Source organism: Oxyura jamaicensis, chromosome 4, assembly GCF_011077185.1.
Source record: "Oxyura jamaicensis isolate SHBP4307 breed ruddy duck chromosome 4, BPBGC_Ojam_1.0, whole genome shotgun sequence".
Taxonomy (NCBI): domain Eukaryota; kingdom Metazoa; phylum Chordata; class Aves; order Anseriformes; family Anatidae; genus Oxyura; species Oxyura jamaicensis.
Genome location: NC_048896.1, coordinates 86633420 through 86648373, shown reverse-complemented (window position 1 = coordinate 86648373; position 14954 = coordinate 86633420). Strand labels below are relative to the sequence as shown.

Sequence of the window (14954 nt, the reverse complement as noted above, 5' to 3'; positions counted from 1 at the left end):
GTATTAGTAGGTTGAGAAATATAGATGGATTTTATGAAAAAATGCTTACAAAAATATCCTTAATTGCATTCAGACTTACTGCTTTATATGATTTAAATCAAAACGTTCAAAGCCATCTTATCCTGAATACTTGGAAGATTTCAGAGGATTAAATGTGTGTATTTTCTTATGTACCACTTTTTTGTGTAAACACAAAGGGTATAAAAGGTTGTATGGATTTTAGGTAGTATTCTTTCTCAGTTCTGTGTTTGAAGTTCGTAATAAATGAACCAGTGAGTTTGCACAGGCAGTGGTACTTCCTCGCTAGGTATGGTGGTTCTTGGACAGAATAGGAATAAATATAGGGCCCCTGGATTCCTGATGCTTCAGTAAGAAGCCTCCTTTTACAGGTAATCCAAGCTGGGTCAGTGCTCCTGCACAAGGAAGAAGGAAGGAAGGTATTTGGAAGCTTTGCACAGCCACGTGATTAAAGTGTTTGAGGGCGAGGAGTCAGAGCTCTAGTTCTGAGGGCAAAGAACGATCATTAGAGGAAATAGGTGACTGGATTGGAAAGTGGCCCTATTCCTCCTTTGCAGGGTGGGCTGTGTGTAGCTAGGAATGCAAGTGGTGTGAGTCAGGAAACCTGACACGGCAGGCTTACAGGGGAAGCATTCCTCTGCAACCGGAGTGGAACAGGAGTTACACTTTATACCCTTGTCTTGGTTTCAGTTAGGACAGTTATTTTTTCCTCCTAGTAGCTGGTAGGGTGCTATGTTTTGGATTAGGATGAGAAGAGTGCTGTCCTAACTGAAACCAAGACAACCCTCTTCATTTAAGTGTGATTTGGATAAATTTATGTCCTGGTGTGAGAGTTGTTGATATTTTTCCCCCTTTCTTTCTGATTCTAGATTACACACTGATACACCATGCTGTAACTTAATTACAACCATTGATACATATACTTAAAGAAGCAAGAATAACCAAGCCCTGTCCTGGGGAATAACCCTGTTCTGCCTTGTTTCCAGGTTAACAGGTACTCCAGAAGAAATCTGTACCCCTTCGAAAAGCAAACTGCATTTCCTTTTTAAGGGAAAACAAAGCAGTGCCAGGGTTAACGGTACTTTCTGAAAAAATCTGAGTTAGCTAAATAAAGTCCAACAGAACAGAAACAGTTTACTGAGAATGAGTAAGCCCTTAATGCCACTCTAACGCTTTGGAGGACCTGTGCCAGTAGTTCTCAGAGCTGTTGAAAATGCAGTCTTATTTTGATTCATTTGTCTTCACGGGACCTCCAGAGTCGGCAGCATATCAGAGGAATGAGAAACCAGCATAGTTTATAGCAAATGCAACTCTGACAAGCTGGAGAGTGAGCAGCTGTTAGCAATTAGAGGTAGTTAGCAGTTACCGACTGGTGTAAACACTCGGACTGTAATTGCAATTTGGTCTTCCTCCCTACCATAGGGAAGCTGAACAGCCACTTTTGGGAGGAGAGAGAAGCTGCTCCTCTAAAGACTGCTGTGCCTACCATTTCCCAATCCCCGGGAGTCCTACGGCACTGTGACTTGGCCTTTAGGGATGAGTAGTTCCTGTGGCTACTCCCTAATCTCCCTCTGTCACCCATGTAGGGTTAGGCAGTTTGGTATGTGGGATGAGTTTACCTTTCATGGTCTGCCTCAACGTGCCTAAGAAACTTTCTTCATTCGGGCCTAGGAAACTTTCATCGGTCAGACCTAGGAAACTCATCGTTCGTCACCGGAGAACTCCGGGCATCGAACCCTCTCGTAGTGAGGCAGTAACATCTGAAACTGTTCCAGATATATCAAGAAGTGGGTGTCTATTTATATCCTGGACTGTAAAATAAAACGTATCCACCTGCGGAGTTAAAGCAAAATACTCCTGGTAATAAATTTAGCTGTAGTTCTCTTCAGATTCACATTAGCTTCTTTCACAATAGTTTCACTGTGGTGACAGGTATTCTCTAATGAGGCTAACAGTTGACTTGGTTATGCTCTTTGATACGTCTTCCAGGAAAAAGTGAATAAATATTTGTTATAAGGAAATTTAGCATTATTTGCTGAGTCTTTTTCATTAGCTTTGATTAACATGACCATTAGGCAAATAAAAAATGTTTTTATGCCTAATGTATTATTATGTTCCTTAAATATTATCATTGTTGAAAATACCGATTTTAATTTGCTCCTAATCTAATTCTCTTTTTGCAACGTTTTGCTTAAACAATAGTTTTGCTTACAGAAAATTGCAGTAGTTAGCTTTTACATCTTAGTAAATATTTGTAAGCTACAGAATACATATAAAAATGAAGTTTCAGAACTATTGTTTTCTTTAAAATTTCTTATCTTTATAATTATGTTTATAACTTTTTGGTGTGTTCGTAACCATCTTTGAGTGCCCCTTTTTTCAAAGTTCATACTTCCAACGATGAACAATAATGTTTTGTGACACAGAATTTGGAAACGCAAAATCATTCTGAATATATAACAGAAAAGGAGACCTTTAGAGATCTTATAGAATACTAAATTTGGTGAAATTACTGCTTGCTTTAGTTTAGCTGGGTGATTAACTGAGGAAAATAAACAACAATAAAAATGTTTCTGTGAAGAACAGGCCATTCCTCATGGGTTGTGAATTCAGTTTGCTCAGCCAGCTTGCATTTATAGTGAGCTTTAGCTTTGCTTTTCTATTTGGCATAGAATTATTGAGGACATCATTATTTTATTTGAGGAAAATATTTTCTCACAGCTGTTACTGCTAATTTTTCAAAGAATTGAATGATGACCTGTTTTTATCCCTTCATCACAAATTCATTTGGTTTGGCATGTCTCAGGTCCAACTTCCTGCTCTAAGCAGGGTCCATTTTGAGACAGGGTTGTTCAAGGCTTTATTCAGTTATGTCTTCACAATTAATCCTCAGATCTACTCTGTGAAGCAGGTAACTGTGAGTACTTCTATACCGATTTTACATTTGTGTAAGATGAGAGATGGAGAGAGTAGTAGTTGGTAAAAGGATGTGCAACAAATAAATGACAAGCGTATGAATAATTCCCAGGTATATACAGTCTCTTCTTTACTTAGAAGAGTCATTTCTTTCAGTTTTCCACTATGTGAGCAAGTGGTCGATTCTTCAATATTTTTTGTGTGTACTGTATTTACTGATATGTCAAAAAGATGGTTTCGGTTTAATACTTGAAGTTATAACAATCACGCTGCTGTACAAGCTTGTATTTTCCTAAATTTTCTATGGGTTCTTGTTTATTTGACTTTCAGAATACAAAAGCCATTTCTGTTCCTTTCAGTATTTAAAGTATCGGGTCGTCATCAACTTTATCCTGCAAGAAGCACTGAGCAAGCGTAGGGTAACGCTGAGTTTCTGAGTCAGAATTGCTTGCCACCTGCCATCTTCAAGAGCTGACCACAGCCTGCCACTGTTGTTCTCACTTATTCCATATGTTGTTATAGCTACCATTTCAGTAGTTAAATTGAAGTAACATCATATTATTATTTTTTCCTTTTGGTTGTTTGTATGAGGTGGCTAATGAGTGTGTGAGTGTCTCACCTCAACGTTGCTTTGTGTATGAATCTATAGTGGTGGTATGTAGTCTCCCATTTTGAGTATTCCATTTTTTTCCTATGCTTAGCTTGAAAACACTGGTAGTTTAATTCTCTCTTGGTTGTTTCATTAGGAAAATGTTATATTTAGATATGCAAATTATTCTACTAAAGCAGGCTATTTAGATATTATAGAATTTAGGTATTATAGAATTTTTCTAGTGATCACTTACGTCAAGAAGACCCCTAAATACCCCAGCAAGGACAGGATGAGAAGCAGCCTGCTCTTAGAAGTGTCCCGCTGGGTGCTGCATCACGTAGACTAGGACAACATTGAGGTCCCCAGATAGTTGCCTATTGTTGACTCGAGTTTGGAATGGAGTCTTGGATCCCTGTTTTTGTCAGAATCCCCCAGTCAAATTAGGATTTATTCATTGACCCATCTGCTTCCCAAGGATAAGGAGCACATCAGTTACTAGCTCATTTTTGTCGATAGTACTATTTTAAGTTGGTTTTTCTCCTAAGCTTTCAGCATTTAGCAAGAATTTCTCATTCCATGAAACACTTCAGAAAGTCTCTGACTACTGATAGCAAAATTTCATACAATTTTCAATCTCCTGTCATCAAATAGTTTTTTCTTTTTTCCCACTTTCTGGTGAATGGTGGATTTTTAAAGATCTATCTTCCTTGGGTAACCTTACAAAAGACTGCAGTCCTCTGCTTGTTTCTTTTGGGCATTGCTGCTAAGATACTCATTTAATCTTCTTTGGAACAGAAGAAAATCGAGAGATGGTTATTATTATTATTTTCTATGTAGGTGCCCCGAAGAAACAATGCTGAGAGCTTTTGAAGTCTGCACTACTATGAGCTTGTGAAAGAGACGTGATCAATGAAGAAAACCGTGCTGCGAAGGAAAAAGTAAAAGTAAATAATATTTTATTAACTTTTTTTTTTTTTTTAACAGAGCTGAATAGTACTGATTTGAAAGATTGCATCAGTGAGAACAGCCTCAGTAGCAATGCTAGTCTTCCCAGTGTACAGAGCTGTCGACGACTTCGAGACAGAAGAGTTGCAAGCTGGGCAGTTTCATTCGAGCGTCTTCTTCAGGATCCTCTTGGTGTTAAATATTTTTCGGTAAGGTCTGAGAAATAGTAAAAGGCCTTTCAAACTACTTGACATCGCTGCTGTCACTTTTTTTCCTTTTGTGATGCTATCCTTACATAGGAAAAGAGATAGGAGGTCATTGTTGCACATGGTTATCTCAACATCTTTTAAGTTTAAACTGGTTCACAGCTTGATAAGAGTTCACAGTAATACATGTATTTTCATGAATAATCCTCCGCTTTATCTGAGATTCATATAAAACGGAGGGTATGTTTTTCTTTGTACGAGAATTTTTAGTAAGTTTCCACATTTTTTATAACATTTCTATTTGTTTATATTTTGTATCTGTTGCCTTTTTACAAGAAGAAGGCAAAGTTTCAGTAGTTCTCTAAGAGTTAATGATTTACTCGCGTATTTGCCTGCTGAAATGTTTGGAAGCTTTACTTAAATGTTGGAAACCATGCAGAAGATTTTTTTGATGATACAGTGGCTTATCTTCCTGCAAAACCTTTTTTAGAAATATTTTTTGAAGTACTTAGCTTAAGGGCAGCGGTTAAAGCTGCAGTTTTCAGGAGCAAAGTTGAGTATTTGCAAAGCATAAATTAAACTTCTTCATGGGACATTTATGAAGTTATAAATAGTATCATTTTTATTTTACATATAAGGAAATAGAGGTGTATATGGATTGTTGCACAGAAAGTTTGTTGTTGATTCTGTATGTGTTATACAAGGACTTTTTGTGCCGCCCAAATAATTCTCTCAAACAGAACATAAAGAAACCTATGGTATAAGAGATGTAGGTTATTGGAATCTGCAGTAACTACTTTACTTGACATGAAAGTGCATTGAAATATCAAAATGATTAATAGTCAGACTTCCAGCTTAAATGGTGAGGGGACATGAAAAAAAGATTAACAGTGAATGCCTGTTTGAGGAAACAGAACAAGTAAAAGCAAAATAATACATCCTAGATATTAAGTTCCCTGTCTTTCCATTTTTCTTAGCAGAGTAGTTTAAGAGCCAACAGCATTTTTGCTTAGATATTGAGATTCGCCTCATACTGAAAGAAAAATTACAATTTTGATCTAGCGTTAGAGTCCACCTAAAAGGGATATAGTTCTATTGAAAGTTTAGTTGTCCTTTCTTATTACTTTTAAGCCATCAGTAGGCTTACTTATGTATACATAAGAAATTGCAGCAGTCTTTCAGTACTATGAATGTTCAAAACTTTTATTAAGAAGTTTGAAAGTTACTAATGCTTATTGAATTTTCAGATTAAATGTTAAAATTGCATTTCAGTTCAGCAAAAGATGATCTCAGATATTAAATTCAGGAAGATTCACTTTTCCCCCATTCTAATTAAAAATATTTTTATAAACTTTACAAAAATACATGTGTTAAATAAATACTCAATTTAAAGAATAATTACGGAACGCTGAAATTTATTATTCACCACCATTTTCTTGAGGCCCAGGAGAGGTCCAGGGCCATTGCTCAGCTTTACTTGTAACTTATTGTAAGGCCATGAACTCTGGCATAAAGTAGAATCATGGTAGCTAAATGAAACGCCTTTGCAAGTGACAGGTTAACATTCCTTCAAAGGGAAGTTCTAAAAGGTTTGAGAAGGAAATCACCTACAACTAGCCAGACAGCACAGATATCCACCAGGGTTCAAGAACTTTGGAGCATCAGCATGTAATTTACAATTTCATAGTAGCATCTGGGTCCATTTGGGATTCAGAATGCAGCGGCTTTCCTGAGGACAACTTTGTCACACAGCAGAAATTACTCCTGAAGAAGAGATCTTGCCTGTTTTGCAAATACTCACATTTTGCATAATAGTCTGTTGATGAGAGCAGTCACCCAGGAAGTGAGAGACCTGATTGCAGTTCCCTCCTCAAGTGGTTCAAACCAACATCTCCAGCTTCCCAGCCATATTTTGACAACTACTAGGCTATGTAATGTTACAAGTGGCGCTCCATTCAGTCTTCCTAATTGTTGTGCAGCCAGCTGTGTCAAAATCATGTGGCCAAAAAGAAGGCAAACAGGAGATTTCTGGAGATGTGAAGGCACTGAGTGGGGAAGTAAGCAGTTCGGTTCCAGTTCCTGCTCACTAATTTGATTCTCTTCTAATCTGTAATTACATGTAAAACAAACCAATGTCCCCTGACTACTCTCTGGATTTTTTTTACTTATTTTTTAATTTTCAGGTTTGGCATCTAAAAAACTTTTAGTTTAAACTGAGAGGCTGCCAGTGCATTTAGGCTCTGTGTGTTGTAGTCTGTTTCAACTGTTTTTTTTACAGTTGGAATCTCTGAATTCTGTGTAAATCCTAAAAGGACAAATAAGGTTTAGTTTTAAGTATTTCTGTGAAGATTTCTCTGAGACTGCCTTGAATGTTAAAGAAATTTGAGTGATACCAGTGTGATGTTTGAGTGGAGGTTGTGGCTTGTGTGATAACCTAAATTCTTTTCACTTCAGCACTGATAGGTAAAGCTCTAAAGCATGAACAAGCATTGTTCCAACTAAATGAGTCACTGGAGAGTTTTTAGAGGACAAAGTTTATTTTTTTAGAGTGATTTTATTTTTTTTAATAATGGGTAAAATGCTTTCAAGAAATATGTTGAGACAAAATTGAATTATACAGATTTGAATCAGGGACAGTATGTTTTTGTACAATTTTCAAACTGAATGGGATCTTGGTCCTTATTTGGACCTTTGGATGCTGTAATATAAATGTGATTATTGTGTGCTTTACTGAGAGATTTTATTTTCCTCTAAGAATGTATTTTCCAAGGAGAATCCATCTGAACACATAAGCAGGCAGTGATGAAATATTCTTGTAGTGGGCATGTGATGCAGAAAATTGCTGTAATGAATACACAACTGGTTATGCACACTGCTTGATAAACATTTATTCTATTCTGTTATTAGTACTGCAATTAAAGGCAGCCGGTTTACGGTGTAATTTTCTAATGTACTTATACATTATTTAAATTTTTATTAGGTTTATTCACTAGTATATATACTACTTAACATGAAATTTCATTTTTGTATGTGAAAATGATATGATTGCAACTTTATGCATTTTTTTCAATTGTATACATTTAAAAGAAATGAGAGAGGAAAAGCACTAGGCATATATTGAGCATGCATTAAAACTGGACTGAATTATTATCACTGTGCAAAACTGCAAGTAACTTCTTTTCTTTATGATGCACTTAATTATTTGCTTTTTTTCACCCTAGGAATTTCTGCGGAAGGAATTTAGTGAAGAAAATATTTTATTTTGGCAGGCCTGTGAATATTTTAACCATGTACCTGCACATGATAAAAAAGAGGTAAGTCAATATTGTGTCTCAATATGTGGTGTTGCTTGCTACAAACTGTTACTTCTTCAAGATTATTGAAATTATTAGAACTATGCTTCACTACTGTGATTTCACTACGCTAGGGTTAGAGCCTCAGTCTAATTTTCTCATTCCCCTGAGAGTACTGTCCCAAGTTGAAGATGCTGGGTATATTTAGGCTTCAGTTAAATGCAGAGATAGTTCTGTAAAAATGAGCTAAGCTATTTTGGATGTTGAAAAACATCTAGCCCAGAGCAAGAGAATGCAGAGCAAATTAATTTAACATGTCAAGGAGAGGTGAAAGTTAGCCTATGTTGTGCTCTTTCAGCTTAACTGCCTCTATTTGCTAAGATAATTTGTTTATAATATGTTTATAACTATCATATCTATATACATATATCTGTATATAAACTAATATATCTGCTGCGGTAAGGGTATTAGCGTTTGTTCACAGGTTATGAGAATCTGCATCTCATTCTTTTAACCCAGTCTGACATTGGTCAGGAAATTTTAGTTACATGAATTTTGTGCAGGTTTGCAACAACTGCTGTCAACATCACAACTGCATCTAGTCAGGCTTACACTGTGGAAATGGATTCAGCTTCCTAGTACCTCTTTGCTCCTTTATGGACCATCAAGTTTTTCCCCACTTCCTTCTGTCTTAGAACAGTGTATTTTCTGAACACCCACTTAAGGGCTCTGAGCTCAGTTTGGTGTGCTTTTTTCATTCCTTCTATAATGTGGGTGTTTAAAGGAAATAAGATAAAAATAGCACATTAATATTTTCTAACAGTAAATATTCAAATATATGTTTACATTTTTCTAACTTCTAGAAATTGAAGATTAGAGAATTTATTTAAATAGTAACGATTATCTGAAAGGTTTAAAATAGAAAATACATTTTCTCCTTCTTAAGATAACATTTGATGTGGTTCGTCTTTATTAATTTCATAGTTTAATTATTTAAAGTTTTATTTTGATGTTATCATTTACCGCTTAAATATCTGATGAGTATTTACAATTTTAAAGGAAAAACCTGTCTTTCCTAAAGCTAACAAAAGCCATCAAATGAAAATGAAAAATGCTTATATATATTTGAAAAATTGGAATGGCTCTCTTTTTGGATGAAATACATCGGTATTAAAAATAGCTGTGTAAAGATACATTTGCAAAGTTGCATATAAATTAATCGGATAGCATTGGTTTTCTACAGCTTTCTTACAGAGCTCGGGAGATCTTCACTAAGTTTTTGTGTAGCAAAGCTACAACTCCAGTTAATATTGATAGCCAGGCACAGCTGGCAGATGATATTCTCAATTCTCCACATCCAGATATGTTCAAGGAACAGCAGCTTCAGGTAACTATAGAAAACATAACATTGTTGTACATTTGTCTGTTATCTTTTCCTTTGAAGTGCTTTGAAATGCATAGAAGTATTTTCACATGCTATGTACTTTACTATCTATAAAAACACAAAGAAGTCAAGATCATAGAGATTCTGTTAGTGGTACAGAGAAAAGCTGCATAAAGGACTGCTACTTGATTGTTCTTCTGTACATTTAAGGATGTATAGAAAACTGCCATTAACTAAGTAATCCGAAAAGTGTCATTGAAATGAAGATTTAGTGCAAATAAAAATAGTACCATGTGATGAAATACCATTGGATATGGTGTTTGCTATGGTTGCTTATTCTTTCCTGTAGTGGACAACTCTGTACACAAATAGTATCTAATTTTCTCCATCTAAAGTGGCTTGTAAAATATGCCTGTTGTATTGAAGGAGTCTTTCCCTTATGCTTTAATAGAACTGTCAAACCAGGAGCTTACTAAAACTGTTGGTGTCTGAAGACCTCTGAAGCAGATGCATTTTAAGTAATATTTGATGTTCCCAACAGAACAGTTCTGTAACAACAGGATGTATTTTACATTTTCTGTAGAATTTATTTTTTCCTTTTTTGTCCAAGTAAGTTCTTCTGTAACTCCCACCTCAACAATTTAGTAGTAGAAATCATTTTGAGATCATATTTTTTAGGAACTAAGCATATAGATTTAATTGCATAAATGAAGCAAGTCACAATCCTATCTTAAGTGCAGCCTCAGATTGCACGCTTTTGGGTGTAAGAGCAGATAGATGTAGTAACTTTCTCCATCTGCAAAGTAGGGAGAGAAGGGTAGCCCTGACTGCTGGTCTGGCAGCTTCTAGCATATAGTGAAGCATACAACTGCCCCATGTGCAGCTCCCAAAGTCTGAGGCTTCTGTGGGAATTGCCAGCCATGATCTTCTCAGGCATTTTTGATCTTCTCAGGCATTTTCATGCACTCCTAATCTTGGCTTTCCATGTCTGGATTCTTCTTCACCTTCTTGTTTGGTGGAGCAGATTGTGATCTCATTAGTGTGGTGGCTGCGCTGATGCAGGTTTTCATCCTCTTGTGAAAATGAAATGAGAGTTACTTCTGTCTCATTGAGCACCCTTGCAGCTAGGTGTGTTAACTGAGTTACTAATGTGTTGTGTGGCTGAGGCAGGTGCTGGGTAAGGAACTGCCTTGATGGCCCTTTTGGCCCATGGTTTCGCTAAGTGAGAAAACAGTGGGTCAGTTTTGTGGTCCTGGTGGGCGGTGTGACCTTGGGAACAGAGAACTGCAGGTGAGTTTGGTTTGTGCAACACATGCATGGACTTTCCAAGTTCAGCTCGCTGTAACAACACCATGTTAACAGTGAGAAGGCTTATTTGTGCTGTCACAAGGATTTTTTGAATTTCAACCTCGAGTGCAAAGTGTAAAGGTGTTGATTTGTTGTGGTTGGATAAGCTTTGTTTGATGTTCTGGAATACAGAGTGTTGCTGGTAAGGCTGCAGTGGAGTTCTGCAGGTGTGTAGGAGAATGCTTTGGAAAGCGTTTCCTGTTGGGAGTGCTCTGAAAGTTGCTTTCTGTCTATAACCTGACAAAATAGTCTCCAACGTGATGTTAGGGGTGGTGTAATATGGCAGTGTGAATGCAACCAAAAGGTTTAGTTAGGATTTCACTCTTCGTACAATAGAATAAGAACAAAGACTTTGAGTGTTTCTGGATGCATCAGTATAGATCATTTAAAGGTACTAAAATAATACTTTTCATCCTTTAACTGTATTAAATGTAAGCTCTTAGCATTAGCTGCACAGCAAAACAGTCTTATATATACATAAATATATCTGTAGGTGTGCGGACTGTACTGCCATTTTTCCCTAATAACCTTGTATCAGCACTGCATCTATGAGTCTATGAGATTGAGGCATTTTTAATTCTTGTAATTGGTTCTCTATATTTCATTGTGTATTGGCAATACACAATAGTAATATTATTTGAATTCAATAGAAGTCACTAAATGTTTTACAGCTGTATGTGTTGTATATACCAAATTAGTTGCTGAGCCTTGCCCTAAAGACTGTGTGTTGCCTTTTTGAATGTTACCAGTGTAACTGTGGTCAAAGAAGGATTGTATTTTTCATATTGTGAGAGATTCTTCTCCATTGTGAGCAGTTTTTTCTAATGGGAAGGGTCACTGACACTGACTTGTCTCTTTGACACGTCATTGAGGGCTCACCAGACCTTGTGCTGGGCTGTTTCAGCTCACTAAACTGGTAGAATTAACCCTACAATAGTAAGTATTTTTTAGATAGGGAAACCATTTATTGGAGGATCCAACAGAAACAACAGGCAACACCTAAGAGGAAATGGAAATATGGCTGGAGGCGAGAATGTGGATGTCAGCGTTCAGTTTGGATTAGGTTTTCGTGACGCTTCAGCGTCAAGTTCTCTCTGCATTATCTTGCTCTTTGCCAGAAAACCTTTGGGATAGTGCTTGTTGAGAAGATTGTCTCTCAGTTTGAAAAATGCTTTCTGTCTGCAGTTGGGCCCCTGTGGCTTTGTGATGGGCTGCTCTGTAGACTCCTGTCAGTGCCATAGCCAGTTGGGTGGTGCGTGCCATTCTTCTGTTGTAGGGAATTAGTCATGTCCCAAGAAGAGGCATTCATACTGTTTTTTCAGATCACATGCAGTTAGTTTAATCATGAGAGAAGATATAAAGTTAGAAGTATGAATTCACTATAGGTTTGCAAAAATGGAACAATATATTTGATTTTCTTTTTAGCAGTTAAGAAAGAACTTTTCTTCCTTTTCTTGCATAAATTTAGCTTTGGCTAAATTAGCCTTGGACATTTGCTCCAGGCATGGTATAGAGTTGCTTCCTTCTTCTTATGTTGTTCTTCTTCCTTCTTATGTTGTTAAAGATGTGTGTTGATCTCACTCAGAGCAGCCATCTTATATAATCTGTTCTTTTTCAAGGTCCTGATTTACATGACTTTGATTGTTGGATCCTCCAAAACCAACAATCCTTTGTTTCTTTTTATTGGGCATATGAACGCTATTTTAATACTGTATAGGGCTCTTTGCTCCTCCCTATGTCAGTAGTTAACTTTGTATATCTTGTATTACAATATACTGCTGCATACTGTGATTTTATCATATTATTGAGTTTTAGACCATATACATTCTTCTTGTTCACAGATACCTTAAAATATACTTGTATAATTTAACAAATCCTAAGTAATATACAGTACTGATGCAATAATTTCTTAGCAAGCTAGCCATTTGAAATATTTTTGTGCTTTGCGTAGAATGTGCAGACATAAATAATACAGTAAAAGATGGATATGAGGGTGGTGTTGTCAAGACTGCGCATCTCAGCTTCTTATGAACTTTGCACTATATGGAAATCATAACATTTCTCTGAACCCATGCTAAAGGAAGAGATCAATTCCTGTTTCCTTTTAAATTGGTGTAATATATTTAACCAGATCTAAACAAAATCATGCCTGCTGCTGTTTACTGGTTCATGTACTAAATTTTGTGGAAGTTGGCTGTTGTGAAATAGCTTCTTTTTTAATGTGTTATTTAAGCTTGTGTAACCATTATCTGTTGCATTTTAATTTCAGATTTTTAACTTGATGAAGTTTGATAGCTATACTCGCTTTCTCAAATCTCCCCTTTACCAAGAATGCATCCTAGCTGAAGTAGAAGGTCGTACTCTTCCAGATCCACAACGTGTTCCCAGCAGTCCCACTTCTAAACACAGTATCAGTTCAGAGAAGTCCAATATCTCAACACCGAAAAAGGTTACTTTTGATTTCATTGTTGTTATCTGAAAAATATGGTCTTAGATACTGTTTTTCAAGTTTTTTAGAAGGGCAACGATAATATATGAAAAACAATTAGAATGCAATTAGACAAACAAATACTAAAATTACAAACTCAGAATCACAGAATAAAATATGTATATTCTCAGGAAAATACTTATATTGCTTTAATCCACAGCTTTAAATCAGATTTTCAGCTGTTGTCTTCCTGAGTATAATTTTAAATCTATATTGTAATTTAAATATGTGTAAAAATAAAAATTGGGGATTGTTTTCATACATCAGTTCAGAATTTTATTTTGATTGAATATTGGATTTGAGATGTAATATTTTAACCTTTGCTGAGAGCTGAGATTTTATCAGAAAGCATTTGAGAAATCTTGACCCAATCTAACTCAGTTTTGAAGAGGATACTCTTTAGATACCTTACGCCATGCTGAACTAAGATGATTCTGTGTAAAGCAGGTACAGTTGCTTAAAAAATAGACCTGGAGTCTTACTGATCCCCTAACATTTAAAGTTTATTTTTTCTTCATCTGGATAATACCACCATGGTATTACATAACTGCACGGGTAAATTATAACTTTGCATTTGTCATGTCAATCACTATGCATTAGCCCATCTGCTTTCATGTATTTTTAAGACTAGGAACCTTTAAAAGTAGCATTTTAAAGAATAGTCTAATAATCTAACAAGAATAGTATGTTAAAAGCAAGTTTGGTTTATTAGCATGCATTCCTAAAGTTTGTATTCTTCAGCATTAATAAATAATTTATAAATAAGTGTGAAACAGTACATTGCCATTTTCTTAAATGCAGTTCACGTTCAAGCCCAGCCTAGAAAACATATCTGAAATATCTAAATGGAATTTCTGTGTTGTAAAATTAAGGCTAAAGGCTTTTCCACAGTAACTGGTAAGCTGTGAAGAGCTCTTTCATTTTTACAGGAGCTCTACATGGCTTGTTTTACTTTATTATAGTCCCTACCTAGTAGAACATCTCCATCACATATTTCTTTTGGTTTCCACAGTAGTCTCTTTTTTTTTTTTTTTTTTTTCCTGCTGTGAGTGGTGCTGGCTGTATAGTTATTGATAGGGCAAAGATGACAACTGACCTGACCATCACACTCATTTAGGAAGAAGTGTGTGTGGTTTGTTTTAGGTAATATGCTTACAGCTGTGTTCCAACCAATGATTTAATTGTGTTTTGGTGATAGTTAAGTGGTAAATCAAAGTCAGGAAGATCCTTAAATGAAGAGTCAGGAGAGGAGGACACTGAGAAGAAGAAAAGGGGGACATTTTTTTCATGGTCAAGAAGTAAGAGTTTGGGAAAATCACAGAAGAGAAAGGAAAATGGTGATTATCAACATGGTGAGTGTTCACATTCCACATTGTTGCCCACTTGTTTCATCAGTAGATATGACTAATCTTATCATATTGAGTTTGCTTCTAAGTGTATCTCTTGGTGTGACAGAGGGAAAAAAACCTGTAAAATCAGAAGGCCGTAGTGTAAACTGGGAGCTGTATTGAAACAGTTCTAAAAATAAATAGATAGAAGTATGAAAATGTTTGAACTTGATTGTATTGACTTCCAAGAGACTTTTTTCTTTCCTGCTTTACCGTATACTCCGCATTTCTTTGTGCTGGCAATTGCTTTTAAAAGCAGAACACTGCTATATTTATAGTAAGGTAATTTCAGCCCTTTACGGAGAAGTTCAGGAGCTGTACATGCAAGTAGTGTTGTAGCTACAGCTATTTAAAAAACCCTCCATCAACATGGTCCT

The 14954-nt window shown here is 36.1% G+C and overlaps 1 protein-coding gene across 7 annotated transcripts in view; it reads left to right on the top strand.

Annotated features, from left to right (window-relative positions):
* RGS12 (regulator of G protein signaling 12) overlaps positions 1-14954 on the top strand; it is an 86145-nt gene that overhangs the window by 47688 nt on the left and 23503 nt on the right. For all 7 annotated transcript variants that reach the window (XM_035324961.1, XM_035324955.1, XM_035324960.1 and 4 more), the window contains 5 exons: positions 4511-4680; positions 7899-7991; positions 9214-9357; positions 12971-13150; positions 14388-14541. In XM_035324961.1, the coding sequence (XP_035180852.1) occupies positions 4511-4680; positions 7899-7991; positions 9214-9357; positions 12971-13150; positions 14388-14541 (741 nt within the window). The remainder of the gene's footprint in view (positions 1-4510; positions 4681-7898; positions 7992-9213; positions 9358-12970; positions 13151-14387; positions 14542-14954) is intronic.